Source organism: Alternaria burnsii (genome assembly GCF_013036055.1).
Source record: "Alternaria burnsii strain CBS107.38 chromosome Unknown 705, whole genome shotgun sequence".
Taxonomy (NCBI): Eukaryota; Fungi; Ascomycota; class Dothideomycetes; order Pleosporales; family Pleosporaceae; genus Alternaria; species Alternaria burnsii.
Window position 1 is genome coordinate 3590392 of NW_024066107.1, and position 24602 is coordinate 3614993.

Genomic DNA, 24602 nt, shown 5'->3' on the forward strand with positions numbered 1-24602 from the left:
CTTTCCACACTCGTCATGTATGCATGATATGGCACTTCGATTTCTGCGGTGTCTGGTCCGTAAAATAAATAGGGCCACGTCCTGGTTCCCAAATGTTCAAAGCCGAGACTTCCAAAACTGTGTTCACGATGCTGATAGCTCGCATGCTTGACTCCTATTGAATTACAAGGCGCTTGCTGATTGTAATGGTGCTTGTTTCAAGCAGTCTGATTCTGGTCTTTCACATGCAATTCTTGCTACGAAGAAGCTTGATCCTTTTGGAAGCCGTACCCAAAATGCATTTTGAAGGTGTTCGTTAAAACTATGTTGTGTCCACGATGATGTAACATGCAGCAATCCCATTATGGTGCGTCTAGAGTACAGCTCCAAGATACGCGAGCCTCTTTCCAAAGCCAACAATACTTTCAACATTGTCCAAAGCAATCCCCACATGTATCGCAACTCATGGACCCTGATCTCGCAGAATTCCCTTCCACTTGTAGGGCTGATTGGATCAAAGCAGGCTAGCCTCAATCGAACCTAGCGTGCTGGAGGAACTTTGGCATCTCGAGCTTACGATGCTAGCAAAGCATAGGCCCAACGGCCAGCTAATCTTGCATGCCACTAATCCCTGCTATGAAGGTTGTTGCAAATCCTATACTATCTGTTCCGAGTCAGTTGTGTTTTGTTGCCTTGCTTCATTTGCTCTTGCCAACTTTCCCACGATCAATGACGCAAGCCCAGCAAGCCCAGGCATGGTCATGTACCTCGCCACAAAATGTGTCGAAAAGATAAGAAGTCATGTATAGACTAGGATCTACCCGTCATCCAACGTCTTTTAATTATAGATCTGTTTCTTCGATACAAAGAGGGACCTTCTTTTCACGTGTGTAACTGCCTCTTCAGTTTTTACTATACTACCATGGCTCGGCTACACCAATCTACTTGCCACAGGCGGCAAAGGTCATCCTATACCTCTCTTCTCGCCGTCTTCGTCACTGCGGCATGGGCGCAAGAATCAAAACGCGGTTTTGCATTCATAGGTGACTCGCATGTACCGGACAACCGCCTGCTTACCTCCGACAACTCGCCAATATCATGGTACTACAATTGGTCTCCATACCCAAATAGTGATCTCATTCCGGCGGACAGTCTAGAGTTTGTCCCTATGATTCATGGCATAGACGCCACGGAAGACAGTCAAACCGAACGCGTCATAGGAGGCTTGCCACAAAGTAGCAAGCACCTTTTGTCCTTTAACGAGCCGGACGGCACCGAAGGAAGTGGTGGTAGCAGCATTAGTCCTGGAGACGCCGCGAAAGCATACATCGATTTCGTCGTGCCTTTCCGGAATGGTGATAGCGGCGGCAGGAATTGGTTGATCAGCCATCCGAGTACTACGGGTAGTCCAAACGGTCTTGACTGGTTACGACGCTTCAACGAGTCTTGTTATGAGATCGATTCTGAAAACGGATGCCCAACGGATTTTGTGGCCGTACATTGGTATGGTGCTTTTGATGGTTTGGCAGGCTGGTTAGGCACCCTGGATGAATTCTACAACACGAATTCGACAAGAGATCAACCGCTGAAACTTTGGATTACCGAGATGGCACTTCCGCAGCAAGACGAGGAGAACACTGTGGGCATGATGAACCAGACACTGCCCTATCTCGACCAACTGGATTACGTGGAACGATACTCGTGGTTCGGTGCTTTCAGAACAGACGATGCGAACGAATGGACCGGCGACGGGGTAGCACTGTTCGATGATGATGGTGGCTTGACCGAGCTCGGTGCTCTATACTTGGGTGATGGATTTGAAGAAGGACAGAAGGGTGAGGGTGCAGAGGATGCGGCAAGTGGGCTGAGGGTCAGTGCAGGACTGATGGCCGCTTTGTCTTTGTGCGCGACAATGTTTGCCATGCTGTAAATGATATCCATGATAGATTTTCCATTGACTGTAGATACCTTAGCGATTTGCATATATCACCGAGAGTGCATAGTGGTGTTTCTTGACTGCAGGTCATCGCTCCATACGACGCGGTCTAGCTCGGCTAACAGATTTCCGATCAACCGCCTGTACATAGACAAAGTCAACGAAACCGTCACCTACAGCTGTCAAACTACTATAACAACATACAATCCCCTGAGCGCACCAGATTAACTACAGCTGACAGTCTGAACCTCCTCCTTCCTAAGCTAGGAACACCAACGATGCTGCGATGCTGCGATGCTGCAGATAGGGACGACAGGCAAACATTGCGACTCGGCAAAGACAATCGCAGCATCTCTACGGGGCAGAGTTCGGCTTATTGCATGGCTACTCGCATAGATCAACAACAACAGCTAGACTCGTGTGTGAACACGAAGCTGCCGCAAAGATGCACCGCGTCGCGATACGCCTCTTTCCACGTTTCACGCCAAGCCATCTCCAGATCTGTCGAAACATGCCAAACACACCATGTTGGCCACTCAAACATCCTTCGCAATACCTTGGACATTCGATCTCACACTTATAACGTTTGGTCTGGGAACTGTTGTTCCACTCGTTTCCCCCAGATGCCACAACAATCGAGACCCTTGCACAGCTCAGAAGGTAATCTGCTAACCGTCTCAAACAAGGTATCAACTAAGCTTTTGCCAAACGCAAGACAAGCTTTTCTTCACTAAAGCGCTTGGAAAATAAGCCTTCAAACAAGGTATCTCACGATCTATTCCTGTCCCGGCTCAAGTGGTTTCCTTTCTCACATGCACAGCCTCATCCTGTTGGAGCCTTGGCGGCTATGGTACTCAAGTGCTGGTGCGCGCGCAGCGTCGGACGCGAGTATTTCCGAACACACATGGCACTTGAGTTGCTTTGGTTGGCCATCTGTTTCGATGGAGTTAACAGTGCGGCGCTAATGTGAGATGAAAATAGTAGGTTAGGTTAAGGAAGGGCTGCATCCGTCGACACAAGCACCCGGAAGTCGGAACAAGAGAACGTTTGATACATGATAAGACACGGATGCCTTGGGCCTGAAAGTGTATTCTTCTGTCTCCTGTTGCGTTTCCAATCTTTCATCTAATAAATCTCCTTCCCCCTGCTTCAATCATTCGACTCTCCTCAGTCCTCCAAGAATCACACATCATGCGTTCTTCCATAATATCTTCAGTAATATCAGTCTCCAGTTTACTGGCAAGTACAACGTTTGCAGCACCATTCAACAAACGCGATTATGCACCTTTCCCCCTCGCCAACGGCTTCCCAAACCCCAACCAAGAAGCCATCCTTCAGATCCAAAAAGACGGTCACGGTACCCTACCCAACGGCCCCCCACCCCCTACAATTAGTCCGGATGGAGTCATAAATCTCAAGCTCATTGCGCTAAACGAGCTGTTTGAAGTGGCCTTCTTTACCGAGCTTATGGCCAACGTAACCGACAAAGCCCCAGGCTACGATCTTGGAGACAGACAGGGCTACATCATTGAATCCCTAAAAGCCATTGTCGCACAAGAAGAGATGCACGTCCTGAACGCAAATGAAGCATTGAAGCACTTCAATCAAGTTCCCATCGAACCCTGCAAATACAACTTTCCTGTCACCGACTACGCAAGCGCCATTGCTCTAGCAGGAACGTTCACAGATCTCGTTCTTGGTACTTTGCAAGACGTCAACGAGCTTTTCGCTCGCTCGCAGGACTTTGGTCTTGTACGCGCTGTATCGTCCGTGATAGGAAATGAGGGCTCTCAAGAAGGTTTCTTCCGGGTTGAGCAAAAGAAGCGACCAAGCGCACAGCCCTTTATGACGACCGCAGCGCGCGACTTTGCTTTCACAGCGATACAAGACTTTGTTGTAAAGGGCAGTTGCCCAAATATCGACACCATCCCGCTCAAGACATTCAAGCCTCTGACTGTCGAAACCAAGGATATAAAGGCTGAGACGCAGAGTATTAAGTTTTCGTTTTCGATGCAGGATGCGGGAATGTTCGAGATTGATCAGCTCAAGCTTGTCTGGATCAATGGGCAGAATGTGCCGGTTGCGAAAGGACTTGAAAATGTGCAGATGATGGACGACAGAGTCATGTTTGAGGCTGCGTTTCCGTTTGATGAGTTTGACATGGAAGGGTTGACTATCGCGGCTGTGACAATGGGTGCGGATACGTTCGATGGTGCCGGCGAGGTTGCAGAAAGAACGGTGTTTGGGCCTGGACTTATTGAGCTTGATTGAGTAGCGGGCCGATGAGACGTCGAGAAGTCGGTATTGCATAGCGGTGGCGTTAGTGTGTTGTTCTTTCAGGCAATAAACGCATTCCTGGGGTGTAGTTAATGTAATGTCTTTTAATGCCCATGCTAGGATTCCTCATAATCCTCATGACTCCCCAGTATGCTGTGGCTTGCACGCGTGTATTCCATCCGAGCTCGAAGCAGACAATCTGAACACTAAAGCTCACTCACAGGCCTCGCCAGCAGAGTATTCATATCGACTGTCTCCCTGAAGCTCTTCAAGAATACCCTCATTGTGCTCGGCAACTTTGGTTGATGCCAAATGCGCATTATGCTCATAATGTATTCCTCGTCAGGTTTCCTGTTCCTGTTCAGGTAGAACAGTGCATGGCCAAGAGGCGGCCATATAGCCATGACACCTGTTATGCCGAATTGCTCTTGAAGAAAGTATCCGACTGACTTCATAATCATTCTTGCAAAAGGCCGGGGGTGCGGGCGATCGGGATGCGAAAGTAGGTTGTCGGTGGAAGGATCGATACCGCTTGCGATGTCGAGGCAAGAGTAGAGGAAAAGAGCCGTCAACCAATAACGGACTGTGATGCTGGCAACATCAATGTTGGGGAAGGTAATAGAGGTTGAGTTGTTGACAATCTGAGGTGTGTATATGGCGTTCGCTTTGTCGTTAACCCAAGCCTCCAGCTCGAAGTGCAGTGTCCAGCATCTTGCTAACGTGTACACTTGTAGCCCCTCTCTCTCTTGTTCACTCATGCATTGGAACTGCAACTTGTCCACAGCTTCCAAGAGCTCGGGTATGCCGCAGAGGATATCGATGAGAACATCGTCGGATGACTTGATTCGTCCCTTCCAGGGTATTGTCTTCCATCTTTCCTCATTCAGTATCGTTGGTTTTCTGGCGCGGGTAGCAGGTCCCAGTAGTCGATACCTTGCATTAGTGAACAACATATGTGCTTCGTCATTCTCCGCGAATAGTTCTGGCCCACGACTGACTATCATAGCTAGCTCGCCCTCACAATGATTGAGCCAGCTCTTCGCCTGGCTGGTCGTGTTTGGTTCCGCACCAAACAACATGTCGAATAGGGCCATGACTCGCGGTACAACAAGGAGTGACTCGCTACTCGCTCGAACAGGGTTCTGTAGAGCTACAGCCGTTTCCTTCAGTGCTTTACCGTACAACGTTCTTCCCTGTCGTGTAAGACTTTCGTTGTTCGAAGTTATCCCAAGCTGTGTTATACCGACTGCCAAAGCGGCCATCTGTAGTGCTTCATCGCGCGTACTGAGCATGGGCAACAAGCTCACAAACTCTTTTGCGTCCGTGTTGGTGGTGCGAATTATTCCCTCTGGGTTGTACATACTTAGGAAAGTCGCAATCGTCTTTTCGCTGTAAGCAGATCTGGCAAGCCCATCTGGCAACATGATTGGTACTGGAACAGGACGGAGTTTCTGTGTCCCTGGATCAGACGCAGGCTTTACATGCACAATCTGCATGGTGTGCCGATGTGGCTGCTCGGGAGATTTTGAGGCGGTCGCATGCCGTCCTACTTTTGGTATAGAACGGGGAGACCCGCCTCCAGTTTGGTAGATGAATATGCGATCCGAATCGTAGCCTCCGCATGTGATGCCGCGTTCCTTGCATTGACCACACTCGGGCTGGGCCAAATCGCACTATATCCATCAGCCTCTCATCCTCAGGTATTCTCCAGAGACGCTCCCACTTACACCCTTCTTTCTCTTCCGGCATGTCACACAGCCTTTCGAACGTCCTGGAACGCCCACCATCTCGGGAGTTTAGAACAAGCGCATCCACGAAGGATCCCTTACGCTAGCTGTCGTTCAGCGCAGAATAGTCCCTTTATGGACACACGTTGTCTGCCTGCTAGCGTAACGGTGAGGCACGAAGCGTAGTGTAGCCAGGCTAGGAATCGGGCGAAGTACAGGGATAATGATTGGCGCGCATCTATCTATGACGATGCCGTGAAACTTTGGAAAGCTTGGGATGTGGCTTCAATAAGGCGTCCTGTGTTGTCAGCTCATTGAGCCAATGGATCCTATCCGCGCCTTGCCCCTTTCGGCTGATTCTGCGACAACTTTCGCTACCAGATTTAGGATAGCTTGCAACGCCGAACAATCGAGGCGAAGCTTTGAAGTGCAGCTGCATGCTGCCCACATTCTGTGGACTAGATTTAGCTAATCTTGCGCTGATTTGACCATGACTACGATCGATTCACAGCCTCGTTGATCGGCCAAGGTGGCGCTTCTGTCGCATAGACAACTCTTTGCAGGTTCATTGCGCGCACTAGGTACATACTACTGACATACTGCCTGATCGTGAAATCTTGTGCGTACTGGCGCAGAATCACCTCAATGCGGTATGAGGATGTGTTCCAGCATTGAAGTTATAACATGGGACCATCTCTCTCGAAGATGGCTCATACCTCAGCAAACATCATCATCATCATCTACACAATAACAGACCAGTCTCTCAAACTCAACCCAAGAAACAGTCACCCTTGAATCTCACGCATCTCATATCACCATGGTCGCATCACCACCATCAACCAGCGCTTTTGCCAGACACGTTATGAACCCACTTGGTTTCACAAAAGCCTACAATTTCTGGCTGTATATCATCTTTGGCGGCGCATTCGTAGGCTGTATGTTCCCTGTTATTAAAACCCTTCACATGTCTCTAATACAACCTATAGTCGCCCTAGCTCGTATGTCCTATCTCGATTTCTCGAGAAACTTCTGTCCAGCAGATGGTGCCAGCCCAGGCGGCAACGGCGCAGCACCCGGAGAATGCTACTACTACCTCAACTTTAGCCGTTACAAGATTGGTATCCTACTGCATCTCGCTGGTGTACTGCCCGCTAGTCTGTTAGCAGTGGTGCAATTCACCCCTTTCATCCGCCGGCGCTGGATTATCGTACACCGCATTGGTGGTTATGCGGCGCTGCTCTTATACCTCGTGGGCCTCGCTGGCGCGCTGATGATTGCACGAAATGCATTCGGTGGTGGTCTGGATGTACAGAGCTTTGTCGGCGTTCTGGGTTTCGGTTCGCTAGGCTGCTTCATCATCAGCTACATCAACGTCAAGCGACTCCAGATCGAGCAACATCGTGCGTGGATGTTGAGAGGCTGGTTTTACGCTGGCACGATCATCACAAGTCGATTTATTGTGATCGTTGCTGCCAAGATCATCGCATCGCAAAACTACCATATCGTTTGGAGCTGCGCGAAGATTGCAGCAACCATTTCTGATGATGTGGACCTCGCAACTTCGTACCCTGCCTGCGCATCCTTCGTCAACGGCACAGACCCTGAGGCAGTATCAAGCGTGGCAGCAACCTTTGCCGTCGGGGATGCAGCAAACACTGGTGCGGCCCTGAATGTCGTCTTCGGTATGGCGTTGTGGGTGTCGCTTGCGCTACATGCCTTTGGTGTAGAGCTTTACTTGCACCTTACGCCGAAAGAAGCGCAAAGGTTACGACAGATTAGCTACCAAAGACAATTGGAGGCAGGCCTACGCAACCCTGGCTCTGCAGGGCTTACTACGGACCGTCTGGGAGATGCGGAAAAATGGGTACCAGAAGCATCCAATAAAGATAGTACGAGCATGCAAGCGACCGAGCCGACCGAGCCTAATATGGTAACAGAGACGAAGTGAGATTGGGTTTCATAATTTGGTTTTTTTTTTCGCACAGCATACCGCGTTTTGATTTCCAAGGAAGATTGAGCATTTATTGCGAGGCATTCGACTAGTCCTTTGAGATCACTATTAGGTCGTAATCTAGGCATGGCGCTTCGATTCCTACCAAAAACTACACTTACATTATCATGAGTTCCTTAATCGTCGACTACAGCGATGAAGTACCACAGCTCGCCCAGATTGCTCACCATGGCAGCTGAAGAGGAGTCGACAGCTTGTCCTTAGGTCCCAACACAGGCTCGGCAGTGCCAATGTCCCTGGAATCATGATTAGCAAAGTGTCCAACCTGAGCTAACCCAAACCTACGCAGGTCCTCTTGGAGCCCAGTACTGTCCGGTATGACTAATATCGAACTGTTCAATCCATCCCACAAGCGACTGCGCAGCGACATCCGGTGTGACTGCACCTCCTTCATCCCAGAACTTATCAAAGCCCACGTTACGAGTCATGTCCGTCCTCATGAAGCCTGGATGTACGGTAACTATCGCAATGCCACGGTCTTTCAGATCCAAGCTTAATAGTTTCGCACACATGTTGAGTGCTGCTTTGCTGGCATGGTGGCCATAGTTGCCGCCACCCTCCGACTCATGTCTGAGTGTAATACTGCCGCTCTCGGAAGATACAAAGACTATCTTAGACCGGTCGTCGAGAAGTGTGCTGTTGTAGTTGGCAAGTGCAGTTACGAGTGTGGTCGGACCGATGGCGCATATTGTATACATGCGCTGTTGAGCAGAAAAGGAGGGCTCCTTAAGCGACTCAGTTGCAAAATAGCCTGCTGTTATTATGACGATATCCAGGTGGGGTATTTTGTGTGATTCAAGAGAGTGGACGAGGTCGCTGCCAGCATGTGGGGATTCGAGGTCGATGTTTGGAATGTAAGTGATGTTGCTTGCTTCGGAAAGTCAGTTGATTTGTCACAACATTGTAGTAGAACAAGGCTCCACTCACTATTGTCTGGGGGTTCTGAGGACCTCGCAGTAGCCAGAACGTGGTTGTTTGCGTCTGCTGCATATGTTTCTACGATGCTCGCACCCAGGCCGCGAGTAGCTCCTACAACGCTAATCTCGGGTGTACAACCTCAGTATGCGTCTCACATGCAGCTTGTAGAGGGACACTTACAGTATGGTAGGCATATCAGCGGTAAAGATGATATAGTGATAGTTGGAGGAGTGTCAATAATAATCGAGAGGAAACAAGACGGGAGGCTCAAGGTGAAGAAGCATCCTGATGACGTCGCACGCGGGTCGGATTGCGAGATGGCGCTAAGATAAGAACGCGTCGCGTCTGGAGAGCGCTCTTACCGCCTCCCTGGCCTCGGACTACTCTATATGGCTCGCTTGACACGGATGTCTTCTCGTGATTCTGAAAGCCCTGATTAAGTTAGCTGGAATGGAGTTGTTTAGTCGTTTGATATTGCGTTCATTTGTGTCTTGGGAATGAACCTCTACATGTACAATATCGAAGACGAATTTCCAAGAGAACCATGCAATTGTTAGTCAGAGTATATTATATCTGTGAGACACGGCAAGTAAGACCATAGTGTAAACACGAATGACCGATATTCGGATTGGATTTAGAAGAAGCTTTCTCCGACCCTAAAATTCCAATTACCAAAGCGACCGAGGTCAGAAGGCCTGCCAACATGAGGAAGTATCAACGTTCATGACCTAGCGTCCAATATCAACGAGTGATGGTCAAAGTCATTACCTCCCAATGCGTGTACATGCCCTTATGCAGTGGCTTTTCTTCGATATGAATTAAAGATTGAATAGGAAAGTGGATATTTGTAGGCTTGCAGTATGCAATAATAGAGAGAGAAATCAAGCTGAATATCAGAGACATGTCCAGATAAAAACTCAGCGAACGCCGGATCAAGGGTAAAACTACAACAGAGGGCAATGTCGATATAGCTGCAGGAGAATGTCATTTGGCGGGGGTATGTGATCATCACTGCATGCGTTTCCGCTTGCGCGCGTCGTCCGGTTCATCTTCATCCGTGCGCTCCGCAGTTTCGGCAGGATTGAGTAGCGAGTGTACGTTGGATGCCATGCTGGATCGTCGAGTAGGTGGTCCAGGCGTGTCGATACCTTTAAAAGGGTACCTAGCTCCTGGTAACGTCCACCCACTGTCTGCGCTTAATGTCGATGGCACATTGTCACTCGACAATGGAGGGGTACCATGTCTTGACGACGCTTGCCGTGGACCGCGGGGTAGTTGGTATGATTCTAATGCATCACGGAGCTGCTGGTCGCCTCCTCCGATAGGTGGGCGGTGGGGTGAGGACGGCCACTGTGTCGAGTTGTGACCAGAAGCATAGGGCGAGTGAACTGGCCCACTAGGTGGTTGCGGTTGCCAGCCATGGGTGCGGATATCTGCCGAGGTGTGCCGCCTGTATAGATTATATGGTGGGGATGAACTGCTTGGCAAGTTGCTCCCAAGGGTTGCAGCTCCTGGTTGCTGGACTGGTGGAGGAGGAGGAGGAGGTGGGGGTGGCTGATGTGAAACTGGGGTTCTGGCTGAAGATGGAGAGTAATTACCCGTGCCTATTGATCCGTACCGTCGGGGAGAAATTGCAAGATGCGCCGGGACCGGAGCCTTGTATGGAGCTTGCCGCGAGATACTCGCCAAGGATCCTCTTCGTGAGTCTATTAGATTGTCTTGTGGCATTTGCCGAGGTGAAAGAGGTGGGCCGTTGCTGGAGTCTACTTGCATAAAGTAAGGTTGGCGTGCTGAGAGAGGTGGCTCTTCTGGTGGCTCTAGTGCTCGGAGCATGTCTGTTTGTCGAGCAATTTCACGTTGCATCATAGCCACTAGCCGGGTCAGTAGGTGTGTCGCGCAGATAAGGTTCAAGGATAGACACGTACCATCCCTGTGAATTGGATTTTCCGGGTCCGGCACCATCTGCATGATCAGAGTTGCGAGGTCTTGGTTCCACTGAATTGTATATTAGCTGCTGTAGATCAAGTCGAGACAATCGACTTACCTGGTGGCACTTCATCATGCCCTCGGCTAGGACCGAGCTCCGTTGATTGAGGTAGGCACATGTGTCTTCTGACCGCTGCATGCGCGCGTGCATGTCATAGAGACTATGCTCAAGATTCTGGAGGCGCGACTCTGCGGGGTCCGGCATCGGCTCGACTGGCTGAGCAGCTGGTGGTCCAGTAGGCAGTTTGGGTGCGGAGAAGGAGTCGCGATGGATGAGGGCGTGTCTCGAAGCACGTCGCTTAATCTCTCGTAGACCGACTAGATCTCCACGTTTGAAGTTTCCATTGCCATGCTTGAATTCCCATAGTGGTGTGTCTGGAGATCCCGTGTGAAATACGTCGCTCACTGTAGTAAGCTGTCAGCATGTGATAGACTGTACCGCACAGAATACCTGGACACGCACCTTTGTGAAAGCCATACATGTTTAATTGGCAGACAAAAGAGGAGATGTTGGTATGTTTAAAGTACGAGCTGGGGTGGGTTAGCTGGGGAGGTTGAGACGGCTAGACTCTAGATGCACGTACGACAGCACTTTTGAGAACTCGCTCGAGGGTGACATGACGAAGCTCTCGTTGGTGCTCGCCCAAGAGATGAGGTGCTGGATGCTCTGGTCCTCGAGCATGCTGTGTCGCGTTAGTGTCGCATCGCTTGCGTACTGTTGCGGCACACCCACTTGTATAGCTTGTGTATAAAGGCCGTCTGGACGACCTTGGGCTGCTGTGCAGCAGCGGCAGCACCCACGGCAGGCGCCTGGTTGCCGTTGGGCGATGTGTTGCCCGAGTCTCCATTTCCTTCTCTTTGCGACTGGGATTGGAAGGAGCTTGTGCCGTTGCGGTCAGAGGGTGGGCCCATGGTGGACGAGGTGGGCGTGATGTCCATGGGGTCTCTAGGCGGCGCAAGCGTCGAGCCAGACGAGGGCAGGATGGGTATCGACTTGTGGAGGTTGGGATTGTGTGGATCGGCGGAGAAGGGACTCCGGCGGGCCTCTGCGACAGAAGCCATGGCGTTGGGGTCAAGTGTGGAGAGCAGGCGCCGTGGTGAGATGGTCCGCGGACGCTGGATGCAGAGCTTCTCCTGAGGAGCGTGTCGAAAAATGTGAAAGCTCTATGGATGCAGGGTCCCGGTTTGCGGTGGGCAGCGAACGTGGTAAGGCGGAGAAGGTGCGGAGGAGCATGCGATATGTGTGGCCGACGTCGCCGCAGAAGCTTTGAATCGGCGGGCGCGCGCTTCTTGGAAGGTTCCTAGTCTTTGGGATTTCTTCTAGCGCCTGCGCGAACCGTACAAATTTGGTTCCAGAAAGGTCGGGATGGCAGACGGTGCGAGTGGTCCTTTGTCGGATCGGGAGCGGCCGTAGCTGTGGAATAGGAGCTCGCACAGGGGGTCCAAGCGTTCTTCTACGCCGGTTGACACGCTTCTCCAGGGCACAATTCCATATGCTGTGTTTGAGCGCAGCGCCGTCGAGGGCGATGGAGGGCTTGGCGGGGACGAGGAGACGACAGCGATGTGCGAAGGGCTGTGTCGCAAAACTGGCACGGCAGCAGTCGAGGGCGGAACGGTAGCGCTGCCGAAGGGGAATTACGGGGGATCGATGAGGTTGGAGCGTGCTGCGGGAGCCAAGTGTCATCCATCTATCTATATCTATCTATGCTACTCGTGCCCGACCGACACGCCAGCGCCGGGTCACTGTCTGTCCGCGGTCGGATTTGCTACTGCTGTAGGGCAGTTGGCATGCACCTCACCCTCACGGCAAACACTGGCGGCCATGGCGACGCTTGCATGCGTCCGCCGCCCCTGTCGTCGGCCAGCTGCAGGTCGAGACACTGAAACATCGCTCGACCATAATAACCCACCGCTAATATCACTATAACGCGAACTGTTTCTGCTGCGGGGGTCAGCGTATAATGCGGCTGATATGCCTATCCTTACACCGCGTTCCCGTGATGCGGATGCGGTCAAGTCGCACAGATTGGCATACGGCACCATCGCCAGACTTGCCTCTCTGGCAAACTCCCATGCCCACTGTCAAACTCCCTCGGCTTTGCTTTTGCTATCGGGTCCAGGGTCCAGGGTCCGCAGGATTGGCTAGCCGGCCTACCCGCACAGACGTTCAGAGAGGACGTCAACCACCAAACCTATATCGAGTCAGCACTCGACCGACTTTCCCCAGCCCACTTGGAAAATGTTAGGCGCTACCCCAGAGCTACTGCTCGCCCGTACCACGCAAAGCATATGATTGCACGACTCGGCTCGCGCATCGCTATCGATAGCTCTGCTTGTTCGTCGCTCACTGATCGACAGCAAAACCAACATGGCCACTGACTTCATCAACGCATTTCGACGCCTTCAGACACACGAGAGAGGCCGGGCGCTCCAGGATCTAACAGCAGAACTATCAACCTATGAGTGGAGAGCACTCCATGCCGCGACCAGCAGCCGCACTTTTCAATTCGACGTCATCGGCAGTCTGCCAGTTGAGCTAGTGGCTCAGATATTTTGCCTCTTGGATCCTGCTACTCCATATCGCCTCCAAAGTGTCTCAAAACGATGGCGCGATACCCTCCGGAGTCTACATGTCCTCAAAGCAAGCCTCAACCAGTGGTATCAAGGTACTGTCAATCTTCAAGATGCTGAATACGCCCTGTGTAAAAAGAAAGCTCGCGATATACATGCTTTTCGCACTGGCAAGCCGAGTCGTATCTACAAAATCATTCCCAAATACGATTCCGACGAGTCCCTCCTTCCTAGCAACCCGATCTACGATTTCAAGCTGGTAGGCAGTAGTCTCATCTGGCATCACGTATTCCACCGCGATGTGACCCCATCACGCTCCGCTTGCGTGCTGGACCTTGATACATGGCATCTCCGCGTTTTGGGCGGAGAAGCACGTGAGCAAATCATGAATGTCTTCGCATCTAGTGAGATCGTGGTGCTGACCACATATGCAAACGTTTGCTACGTGCATGAATTGCGAGGCAAACAAGGCTGCAAGAAGTTCAGAGTACCAAACAGGAACTTCCTCAAGAACGTTAGCTGTCGTGGACGCACTGTCGCATGTGTTGCCTGTGTCGACTACCACGCATCGGTGTATATCTGGGAGTACGATTCGCAGCGTGGCAGGTCGTTTGAGATCAGGCACGAGCTGGGGAACATATTCCTCAACCCACAGTAGGTGAATTTCTGCATATCCTAAGCCTGAACCGTGCCTGTCTTACCAAACGACATCTATGTAATAGTCTCGGCCATTTTGGTTTGTAAATCTAACTCGCGCTCAGGAGACACGATTCATACATTCTAGCTCCTCTTGTACAGCCCGAAACCCAGACGATCATCATATTTACTGGAGCTTCACGTAGTCCTACACCTTGTCAGGGTCCACGAGATTTCGAATTTCGTCGCTACACGTACCGCGGAGAGTGTATTAGCACCCATCGTGCACGCCTACCTGATTTTGATGGCGCCCTAGGATTTGAACGTCCAGCCATAAACGACTTTGTTCCAGTAGACTACAAAGAGTCTATCTTCGCGATATACATGCACTATTATGACATTGCTCAGGGGGAGATGTCGCTCTTGCTACGGTTCAATGAGGAGGAGAATGACCTAAGTGTTTGGCAGGGTCCGAAATACCAGGGTAAGCAAGGCTCATGGTGGGATTCACTGGCATGGTGGCGAGACACCTGCTATGGTGATCGATGGGATCATGAGGCCGAGCAGCGAGACATGATTGCTCAAATGGGTACTAGTGATACCAAACGCTACGTGCCCGTCGTCTGGGACACGAAGGACTTCAGGAGGGCCCTCGTCTGGGAGAAGTTAAATTCGCCTATCGTGATGAACGAAAAGTACATTGTCAGGAATACGGTGTTACATTTCTATATACTCTGTTTCGGCGATGATAACGAAGGCCAATGGCCGACGAAGAGCGGAACACTCTTTGATATGTGGGAACTTGAGGTGGTAGGTACAAGAGGATATTGATACATACACTATTTGTAGTCAGTCATGCATGATTGCAGACCTGCTGCTACTAACGGTTTCACAACCCATTGCGTGCATGTGAATTATCGAACCACGCCTCACCTGATTGGCTCACAAGAAGGTTGCGGGGCACAAGACACCCCACCTTGGATTTTCGGCGTACGCCGCTCTAGCCTTGCCTACTCAAGTAGGTAACCATTTCGACTCTGCCGCGGCGTGACAGACTTTTTTTTTGCAAAAACAATTCTACTCCGCCATTCAACTCATATACCACTTTTTACGCTTCAAGGCCGTAGTTCAGAACACTGTCGCGAAAATGGTCGAGAAGGTCTACGTCACATACAACCAGGTACGTGCAGGATGAGATGTTACACATGCGATCAGACACCCCGCGCACACACGCGCATGTGGTATGCTTGTGTACCGCAACCAGTCCGCGGGTATACAACACGACAACTGGTATCGCCTCGACGCGGCTGTTGCAGCAAACACCTCCAGAGACTCTACCTACGTCCCCACGTATGCGACTATGACGAGCCTGGAGCCCTTACACAATATCCAGTAAACAAAATACGCAGAATGCAGCTGACATCCTCCCTCCCCCCAGGTCCACAAGCTCTGCCAAGAGGCAGCAGACCAAATCCTTAATGAGTTCCAGCCTAACCTTATGATCGCCATTGGCGGTGGTGGTTACGTCCCTGCGCGTATCCTCCGGTACGTAACCTCCAAGTCCCATTTCAACGCCTCCGAAACCAAGAACCCCTCAACTAACAACCTCTTGAGTTCTTTCCTCAAGAAGCCCAACAGCCCCAACATCCCCATCCAGGCCATCGGTCTCTCCCTTTACGAACAACTCGGCTCGGGTCCCGACTCTGAGGTCGAAACCCCCGGCACAAAAGTAACACGAACCCAATGGCTGGACCTCTCCTCTCTCGAGATGGCAAACCTGATCGGCAAAAACGTCCTCATCGTCGACGAGGTAGATGACACACGCACCACCCTCGAATACGCCGTCCGCGAGCTGGAGAAGGATGTCGAGACCGCAGTCAAGAAGCTCGGCCGCGAGGGCGAGAAGACAAACTTCTCAATCTTCGTCTTGCACAACAAGGATAAGGCGAAGAAGGGTCAATTGCCTCAGGAGATCCTCAAGGGCAGGTATAGTGCTGCCAGGACAGTTGGAGATGTTTGGATCAACTACCCTTGGGAGGCTACGTATGTTTTGCTCCTTTCCCTCTCTCTTTCTCCTCAGCCTTTTATATCTAAATACTAACAACCGGGTAGCGACATTGACGAGCATGACCGTTTGTCGAGGGAGCAGGAGAGCAAGCAATAAGTGTTTATGTCGAAAGAAGACATTGGATAACGAGGGAAAAGCATGATGACATTTAGGCATTCGATCGAGCATTTACGGATGGGATACACTGGAGTTATCTGGAACAAGGATCGGAACCGGGTTTGGAATAGAACAGCATCAAATCCAACGAGTTACTACATGGTCTTTCTCCAAACACGACAAGTTGACAAACAGCAGATGTGAAGATGAGTAATGGTACAACGAACGAACTGGGTATATTGATTGACTGATGAGGGTCATAACATCGTAATCGTTACCCAACAAAACGTCCATCCGATGCCATGCTATGCTACGACAGCAGCCTGTCTCAATCCTTCTACTTTCTGCAATCTCTCCGTCTCGACTCGCCCACACAAAGGGTATATCATGATTATTATACAAGAAGAAACAAGCATTTCAAAATACCCCAATGACCCCGCCATTTTTAGTCAACGCCAGATGATGGAAAACGCTGCAAACGTATATGTAAGTATGAAAAGCACGGTCGACGACATTGGACTCGTGCTAAACGTCTAGTTGGTTATTTTTGGAATGGGCAATAGAAGTCTCGCTTCACTTCATGCCCATCTTGCGGAACTTGCGGGATGCGCGACGGCGTAGGCCGTTCATGCCCATGGCCTTCCGGAGGCTATCCCTGTCTCCGTCTTCTTCGTCCTCTTGTGGTACGCCGAGCAGTCTTCGACCGTTCGTGTTCTTGACAGAAGTTTGATGTGCTATGATGTTCTGATCGCGCCAAAACATTCGTTTTTGGTCAATGACATTCTGCGACAGATTTCCAAAACCCTTCTTCACGAACGCCAGGTCGTGCAAGATATTGGGGTCAAGGCAGCGCCTTGGTAGTGTCTGCACAGCCATGAAGATCTCGCCATCACCAGGACGGTATTTCCTGATTTCGGGTTCACCGAGCTTGAAGATGGCAAGAGCGTAGCGGTATAGGGCACGTGGTCCCTCGTAGAGAAAAGCGTCCCAGACGCGAAGTACGGTCTCGATTGGCAGGACACCGACGAAGATGCTCATGAACCAAGAAGTACAAGAGAGGGCGACTGTGGGTTGTCGTTGGAACTTTGAGTTGGGATGAGCGTTTGAGCCAGCGCCGCTGTTAATGAGATCGGTGTCGTTGATCGACGCCCACACCTTTGGCAGATAATCTTTGATCAACATCATAAGTACGTTGACTTCTGTGTTTGCCAGGCTGCGAGCGTGGGCACCCGGGAGATGGTTTTGCGTGATAATAGTAAGAAGGATGAAAACCTTCTCCTTGTCCTGCTTGAGAAACAACAGAAGAAGACCAGCAATAAAGTTGAGAGACTGGCAGTAACCAATGTTGGGATTGTTCAAAGCAAAGCAAGATAGCACCTCGCGCAGGTCTTGAATCAATGCCGGCTCGTCGTCAGACTCACCGTCGAGTAGATCAGTTGCTGGTTCCGGACGGAAATGAATGTTGTCGGGGAACGTTCTGTCGAGATCGCGTTCGATTGCATCTTTGTCGTCCTTGTTGAGCTCGTCTTGGTTGACGCGAGCTACTAGAGACTTGTACAGACCGACATTTTCCTTCTGTGTAATCATGTGCTGACCACCAGAATAGAACCACCACATTGCACCTCTCCACTCAGGGGGATATCCTTTGCGAGCGTATCGTTTGACCTTCTCGCACATATCAGGGAACCTGGTAGGCTCATTTGTCGGCAGACCTTGCTTAGCCATCAGGGAGATCCATTTGCCTCTCCTGCGGGAGATGTGCTCTTCGTATCTGGAAGCCCACGCGTTATACTCCTGAACGTTGATCTTGTCAGAAGCTTTCTTGAATCCATAGCGGTCTCTCTCCACAGGCGCAGCCGTCTTTCGTAGACCAGGCATTATCACAGTCGTGACGTGCTGGTTGGGAGGTGCTAACGTGGGGGTTCTCGGGGTCTCAGGCTTGCTCTTGGTAGTTGTAAGTTGAGACATCATGCCAAGATCGAACAACGCGCTCTTCCGGTCGAACACACTCGTAGAAGCGCGACGGGGAATTGCCTCATCTTCATCCAGCTCGGGGAGCGGCTGAGATCTCTGCATAGGCGGAGATTGAGGGATATGAGAACTGGCCAGAGATTCATTAGAAAAGGTACGTGGAACGCTTGGTCTCTTGCTATGTCGCTTGGAGTAAGCCTCAATGTTAGCCCAATCCTGGCGTGAAAGTCGAGATCGGCTAGGCGGCAGTTGTGGAAGTCCGGATATATCGCGGCGAATATGATCAAGTTGTGATCGGCTGCCATTCGATTTCCTCGCGTGGTGTCCCTTGGTTTCTGTGGTCCTGAGCGCCAGAGCTTGCAATGTAACAGATACACGCCTGGGCGCTTCTTCACTTGTCCTTTTTGGTACGCCCGACTGCCTCTTCTTGGACTGCTGCACTACAGCTTGGATTGTTCGTGGCGTATATGCGGCCTGGAACGGGCTGATTTGTACCGAGGGCAATAACTCAATACGTAATGCCTTTCGCTCGGCGGGATCCGCGTTGTATGCCTCATCCAGGTCCGACCCAGAGGGTGGTCGAATTGTCAATAGCTCCTTCGAGTCGACATTGGTTCCTAGCTTACCGTTCAGACTCTCGTTGGACTGGAAGGAATCTAATGAGTCGAAATCGCGAGATGGCGTCTGCGATAGCTCAGGAGGCTCTGAGTCAAGACCTACTGGCGAAGGGCTTTGCAAGTCTCGTTCGCCCTGCTCAATTATAGGACTGCGCTCTTCATCCTCCTCATCATAATAGTAGGAGTCCAGCACGTCGCCAACAGGGTCTACGTATTCATCTTCCTCGGCAATTTCGGAAGTCTGGATTGTTTCTGGTGAGCCGTCGCGTTCCCGAAGACGGTCTCTTGATGGGTCTCTCGAGTAAAGGCTATTTTGCCGATCACTGGCGATAGAGCTCCGTGCGGTGGCAATACTGCTTCTTTCTGTACCGCTGGTTTCTAATATACTCGAAGACGCATTGGTCCACCCGGACCTAAAACTGGCCCGTGGCTCTTCGCCGCGAAACGGTCGAGGTGGAGTAGGATAATAGTCGTTGTGAGCCCAATTGGGGGCGCCTCTGTTGGGTTTGTAGGTGCCAGATAGATTAGCGCGCCCGGTGCCTCCATATTGGGCGTAGTCGGGAACAGATGTTACTGATCTTAAGGGAGGAGTTGGTTGGAAGGACTGCTGCGAAGAGCCAGTCATGCCGCGGGGTCTGAAAGGTGAGGCGGGTGACCCGGGCAAATCCTCATTGGAAGAGTCCCATGACGGCCCAGTCGAGTTAACAGGATTGCTGGCCAGAGGGTTGAAAATGGCGCGAAGATCAGGCGAACGTGGGCCGCTATCTGGGCGAGCCATTGTATGGGCCATTATTGGGGACATTGGACCCTGTCCCATTCCAGCTTGGATGTCATTAAGAGAGGAGGGTACGGCGGCATGGCGAAGGAGGGAAGGAGCTCGCTGGCGTTGGGCGAATTTTGGGGAAGGCAGTGCCGCAAGCGGGAGGGTCGGGCTGTCTGCAGGCGATGGGCTGTAGACGGGGTGCTCGTATGGCGGCGCGTCTGCTGTGTCCATCTGGAGCTGAGCTGGCTGCTTGGACCGATGTAATCCGAATCCCCTCTTCGCCGCGTACGGCATCTGCGGTTGCGGCGACGTTGGGGGAGTGTATTCGGTAGTGGGTGACGTGTAGGAAGCGTGTGGCTCTGGGCTCCTGTCAGCATCAGCTACGGGCGAGACGCCTGTAGCGACACGTAGAAGAGCGTCGCCCATTGTGTGGTCAACGGGTGCAGAATGTGGTGGTGTAGGTCAGCGGAACAGGCGCTCATTCGACCGGAGAATAGGACAGCTCGGATTTGGTGATTCGCGGTAACATTCTCGGGTGCGAGTTGCAGGCTACGAAACGAGGGTGAGTGGTTGTCGTGAAGCGGCGTGGATTGGTGTCGAGCCTGTGGAGAGCCTGCTCTTGGGCGTGGCGGCGATGGCGGCGGCGGCGGCGTTGGCAAGCAAAAAGCAGTCGGGACAGTGAACGGGTAAAGTGAAAGAATGAGGTCGGGTTCGAAGGATAAGGAACGTGGTGTGCCGCACTGGCGCGGGTGCAATCAGACGGTGGTGAGGAGATGAGTGCGGCCAAAGTGTAGCAGGAAAGTCTCCTTCAGCTGCAGCGCCTGGATCCGTCCGTCACTGACTCTCTGCCAAGACGCGGCGCTTCCCTCATCCCCGATTCCTGTAAGCTGGGAGGTCGCGGGCCGGTAGGAGCTTGGTGGACCTCTGTGGGCTTGTCAGAGGAGTTCGTTACTTTGACATGCAACGGCACAAATTAGGAGAGTTGCATAAGCGCTGCAACAGGTACCGACGGCCGGCAGCCTCGCGACATTGACGCGCTCCCGGCCAATCAGCCGCGGGCAGACTATTGAAACACGGAGATCACAGCAATTACCCAGCAATACACCTTGTACAAGATTACCTCGTCTGTCCGCTCGCTCGATGCATGGCGAGCAGGACGAGCAGCTCCCAGGGCGGCTCTCTCGGATTACATGATGCACTATTTGCTTTGCTGGAACACTTGCGAGGGACTTCTGAGGCGCGTGCCACACGCTTTGTTGCGCCTGACTCGCTAGCACCGCGCCCTTGGCCCTGCACTCACAGCCTCCAAGCTCTCACCCCGAAGCGAACAAACTTGGATGGTCGACCTGCCTAGGACATAGCAATCTCAGATAGGAAGTGCACTAGGCGGTGGAAGCCTTTCTCGGGCTTCGAGAAGGAAATTTTCAGGTCCCCCCCTGGTAATATGCTACGGCTCGCTTCTGAGAGCACTGGCATGGGAGATTTGAACATGACGACATGTTGCGGTTTGAACTCATCTTATTTGGTGAACCTGAGTAAGTCTACCCTGCATTAATCGCCCGATGCCTGGCTAAGTCGTGCGCGCATCGCGATCTGCAAAACATTGTATGCTTCTTCGCCCACACCGGTCAAGACGGGTTCCGTCCGCATGCAAATTTCGCCGAACGCCAAAGATGCAAAATGAATATATATCCGTCAAGCTCTGTGCTGCCCCAACCGATGCCCACGTCCGCCTGGCCGGTAAAGGACCCGTGAGACCCCTCACTTGGCGTAGCGCTTGACCCAGTCCTTTGCGTTCTTCTCAAACTCCTTGCGGTTCTCCCGGTACTCGTTGGCGATGGACGGCTCAATCGCGTCGTCTGGGTTGGGCTCGATGAGCAGCGTCTGGATTAGGCGGAGCACCGACACGACCTTGTTTGGCGGCTTCCACTCATCGGCTCGCAGCAGACCCAAGCACATGGACCCCTTGTCGTCGTTGCTGACGTTGGGGTGGTAGATCTTGGTTCGGAAGCTGACGACGGGTGGCTTGAAAGGGTATTCGGTCGGGAAAGTAATCTCGAGCTTGAAATGCCCGCCCTGCATAGCTGTTAGCAGGCGCTACCGAGAGCGCACGGAAGGCGCATGGATCAGACAATCCAACATACCGCGTAGGCCGACTGGGCTGGGCCGTCCATCAACACTTCCCACTTGGTCATGTTCTGCTCGTCAAAGTTGATCTTCATACCGGGCGGTGTGTCAGCCATGCACTCGCCGTACTCCTATCGTCTTGTTATTAGTACGCTTGCTTCTGCGCCAGGGCAATTTGGCTTGCCTTCATGATACGCTTCTTCGCTCCGGTGCTCATGGTTGCGATTAGTTGGTGTGGTTGCTCTGTCAAGTTTGGTTGAGACTGTCTACGGCGACGCGGTAGGCGGTGTAGTTGAAGTAGTCAGACAGAAGCAGGCGCCCGCTGTGAATGTACAGGCAGAGCGACGAGTAAGAATAGAATGCAACAACTTTACTCTCCGGGTAGGTAAGTGGGATGCAGTGGCAGGTGATGGACGTGAAAAGAGGGTTGTAGATGTGGGGAAAGTTGCCTATGGATGACGAGGGACCTTAGATCCTTAGTCAAAGCTCCGCACGCGGCCCGGAAGACGATCGCCTTCACACGTTCTGGTAGCAGGGACACGCTAGAATTCACACGTTGTTCGTTCCATATCTGTCGATTGTTCGCATCACGTCTTGCTGAACTTCACTCGAGTGTGTGAAAACACAACGACGTCATACCATCACCAGGGAACGGTAGTATCGCTACTTTGCGCCTCATTTGCGAGTGCCGAACATCAAGGTGCATCCCCGTCACCACATCTTACCAAGACTCCCATGTCCTTAATCCACACCTATATCTCCGAGACTGGACATCCTCGACAGTCATCTAGAACACGTGGTTTTGACCTCTTTGACGGCCTAATGTGTTTCACCTTGGACTTGACAGCTGCTAGACGCTTACGACTGGCTTACTGACCGACTGCAAGGCGAAGACCACGATAAGGACCGCGACGCATCTAGCAGCAGCAGCTACAGTCCCTGAACACGTAGGCCACGCATTTGCTCGCTTCACCACTAGGCATAGCGCATAAGCGCAGTATTATAGTTCGGAGCTCTGAGCCTACTTCTGCATGTTGTCCCCGACCTTCAAAATCTTCCTGAATCTAGACTTGGGCGCGGTGCATTGCAGGACTGGACATTTCGTCACTCATTGCAGCCACTATCTTCGTGAGTCACAGAGGTCGCCCAGCAACCCCAGGTCACGTTACACCGCGATAGAGACGTGACGCGCACACAACAAACGGTCCGACCAAAACGGCTTTACTTACAAACTCCAGCTCCCTGTCCATGCTAGCTTTTTTTCGCGCCTCGAGTCTACATCGCTAGGTCCAACACATCATATCGCGTGCTATTCGTGGCTCGCTTACTGTCAATCCTCAGAGGGCCTGCCATGTTCCACGGGCTTCCATGTTTTCAAAGGGCATCAAATGAGGAGGTGCAAACAATGACGCCTCGCAGCCTGATAGATATCTGCTGCAGCCCAGCATGCAGCAATGGGCGAATAGCGATAGGAGTATGCATGTAACATAGCCCCAGCCTGCCAGCGCTAGTTGTCCAGGCTACAGGGGCACCGACTTGGCATCGTCGGTATTTAACAAGCTGCGACCCCACAACTTGAATCTTTACGCCTCACGACAAGCCTGAGTTCGACAACCAAAGCGTGCTTTATCTTCACCACCAGTGTTGGTAAACTCGCTAAGCTCTTCGGATTTTCAACGACTTTTCTCCCCCGAAAGGTTTGCGAAATCTGAGAGTTTCCGGAGCTCCCATTTCTCTCATATGAACGCTGCGTCACACTAACCTGTCCACTCTTTACGAGAAATTCCGTCGCTCGCTACTTCGATCTCTCTCTTCGGTCAAAATGTTCGGCAAACGCTCTTTCGCTAGCTCGAAGGAAAAAGACCGTTCAGGCAAGATCACCAAACAGCCGAAGAGATCGTTCCGCGATGCGTCCAAGCAGAAGGTCATGGCCGAGAAGCTGGATACGCGCAAGGACAGTCCAATGATGGATGGTGGCTCACCAGCGCTCACCTCTTCCATCGTAACAGTCATCGTTGGTTCCGACCAGCGACTGTTCGCTGCGCACGAAGATGTATTAAGTCACTCTCCGTACTTTGCTGAACTGCTGCGGAGCCAGTTCTTCGAGTCCGCTAATCGCCGCATCGATCTGCCCACGGAGGAACCTGAGATTTTCAGTTGTATTCTCGAGTATTTGTACAAGGGCGACTACTACCCACGCCTTGTCCAAGACAAGCGCCGCCAGACCTGGATGCTCGAAGGTGCAATTGCCTCCCCCGACCCAAATAAACTCGGCGACCGCGCAGCTGCTGTCGAGCCAACTTTTTTCCACTCCGGCGTAGGAGACGTCATTCTCCGCGACACAGCAGTCTACTGTGCAGCTGATCGCTATGGCCTCGAAGAGCTCAAGAAGCTCTCTCTGCGCAAGCAGGGCCTGCAGAGCGGGATCGAGGTCGGAACCATCTTGCGCAGCGCTCGTTACGCGTACGAGAATACGCCGGATAGCGACTCGCGGCTGCGCGCTCATTACCTCGCTCTGATTATCCGCAGTCGGAAAACTTTCAAGCGTAGTGGCACCATGCAGATGGAGATGGAGATGGGGGGAAAACTGTTCTTTGACTTGTTCGTGGCTATGTGCAATCATGTCGATGATCTTGTGGACGCGAGGTACGCCTTGCGCCTCTCTGCTATACCCTCTTTTGAAGATCCCTGCATATTGTGATGTTGATCTCGTACTGACAATCCGGCAGCGCCTCAGCCCGCGGCACTCCTAGGACCATCTAAAGACACTGATTCGCACACCCACTTACCCGTCGCCGCAACACCCGCAAACAAACACACCTCGCATACAACCCCGGAGTACACACCAAGTTGGAAACCATACCTTGCTCCGCTCGCACATCCAAATTGCCGACCAGCGACAAAACGTGAAAACAACCA

General features: G+C 51.9%; 11 protein-coding genes across 11 annotated transcripts; 5 read left to right on the forward strand and 6 right to left on the reverse strand.

Annotated features, from left to right (window-relative positions):
• Positions 1 to 901: 901 nt before the first annotated feature.
• On the forward strand, positions 902 to 1909 carry GT037_001258 (glycoside hydrolase family 128 protein; the record flags this gene model as incomplete). The annotated part of the gene is made up of 1 exon (XM_038926305.1): positions 902 to 1909. One exon carries the CDS (start codon positions 902 to 904, stop codon positions 1907 to 1909), a length of 1008 nt encoding a protein of 335 aa, XP_038792161.1.
• Positions 1910 to 3106: 1197 nt separating this feature from the next.
• GT037_001259 (uncharacterized protein) lies at positions 3107 to 4186 on the forward strand (the record flags this gene model as incomplete). The annotated part of the gene is made up of 1 exon (XM_038926306.1): positions 3107 to 4186. One exon carries the CDS (start codon positions 3107 to 3109, stop codon positions 4184 to 4186), a length of 1080 nt encoding a protein of 359 aa, XP_038792162.1.
• Positions 4187 to 4318: 132 nt separating this feature from the next.
• Positions 4319 to 5979, reverse strand: GT037_001260 (uncharacterized protein; the record flags this gene model as incomplete). Its single annotated transcript, XM_038926307.1, has 3 exons — positions 4319 to 4326; positions 4410 to 5865; positions 5920 to 5979. 3 exons carry the CDS (start codon positions 5977 to 5979, stop codon positions 4319 to 4321), a joined length of 1524 nt encoding a protein of 507 aa, XP_038792163.1.
• Positions 5980 to 6736: 757 nt separating this feature from the next.
• Positions 6737 to 7867, forward strand: GT037_001261 (uncharacterized protein; the record flags this gene model as incomplete). Its single annotated transcript, XM_038926308.1, has 2 exons — positions 6737 to 6854; positions 6906 to 7867. 2 exons carry the CDS (start codon positions 6737 to 6739, stop codon positions 7865 to 7867), a joined length of 1080 nt encoding a protein of 359 aa, XP_038792164.1.
• A 226-nt stretch (positions 7868 to 8093) lies between these two features.
• Positions 8094 to 9042, reverse strand: GT037_001262 (uncharacterized protein; the record flags this gene model as incomplete). The annotated part of the gene is made up of 4 exons (XM_038926309.1): positions 8094 to 8166; positions 8216 to 8801; positions 8858 to 8967; positions 9029 to 9042. 4 exons carry the CDS (start codon positions 9040 to 9042, stop codon positions 8094 to 8096), a joined length of 783 nt encoding a protein of 260 aa, XP_038792165.1.
• Positions 9043 to 9856: 814 nt separating this feature from the next.
• Positions 9857 to 11896, reverse strand: GT037_001263 (hsf-type dna-binding domain containing protein; the record flags this gene model as incomplete). The annotated part of the gene is made up of 6 exons (XM_038926310.1): positions 9857 to 10719; positions 10774 to 10843; positions 10893 to 11239; positions 11298 to 11365; positions 11419 to 11517; positions 11568 to 11896. The coding sequence occupies 6 exons, from the start codon at positions 11894 to 11896 to the stop codon at positions 9857 to 9859; spliced, it is 1776 nt and encodes a 591-aa protein (XP_038792166.1).
• A 10-nt stretch (positions 11897 to 11906) lies between these two features.
• GT037_001264 (uncharacterized protein) lies at positions 11907 to 12518 on the reverse strand (the record flags this gene model as incomplete). The annotated part of the gene is made up of 1 exon (XM_038926311.1): positions 11907 to 12518. The coding sequence occupies one exon, from the start codon at positions 12516 to 12518 to the stop codon at positions 11907 to 11909; it is 612 nt and encodes a 203-aa protein (XP_038792167.1).
• Positions 12519 to 13202: 684 nt separating this feature from the next.
• Positions 13203 to 16205, forward strand: GT037_001265 (hypoxanthine guanine phosphoribosyltransferase; the record flags this gene model as incomplete). Its single annotated transcript, XM_038926312.1, has 5 exons — positions 13203 to 14059; positions 14167 to 14851; positions 15162 to 15221; positions 15480 to 16084; positions 16154 to 16205. 5 exons carry the CDS (start codon positions 13203 to 13205, stop codon positions 16203 to 16205), a joined length of 2259 nt encoding a protein of 752 aa, XP_038792168.1.
• A 573-nt stretch (positions 16206 to 16778) lies between these two features.
• Positions 16779 to 19982, reverse strand: GT037_001266 (gtpase-activating protein gyp3; the record flags this gene model as incomplete). Its single annotated transcript, XM_038926313.1, has 1 exon — positions 16779 to 19982. The coding sequence occupies one exon, from the start codon at positions 19980 to 19982 to the stop codon at positions 16779 to 16781; it is 3204 nt and encodes a 1067-aa protein (XP_038792169.1).
• Positions 19983 to 21317: 1335 nt separating this feature from the next.
• Positions 21318 to 21799, reverse strand: GT037_001267 (uncharacterized protein; the record flags this gene model as incomplete). Its single annotated transcript, XM_038926314.1, has 2 exons — positions 21318 to 21632; positions 21701 to 21799. 2 exons carry the CDS (start codon positions 21797 to 21799, stop codon positions 21318 to 21320), a joined length of 414 nt encoding a protein of 137 aa, XP_038792170.1.
• A 1706-nt stretch (positions 21800 to 23505) lies between these two features.
• Positions 23506 to 24446, forward strand: GT037_001268 (uncharacterized protein; the record flags this gene model as incomplete). Its single annotated transcript, XM_038926315.1, has 2 exons — positions 23506 to 24329; positions 24413 to 24446. 2 exons carry the CDS (start codon positions 23506 to 23508, stop codon positions 24444 to 24446), a joined length of 858 nt encoding a protein of 285 aa, XP_038792171.1.
• Positions 24447 to 24602: the final 156 nt, after the last annotated feature.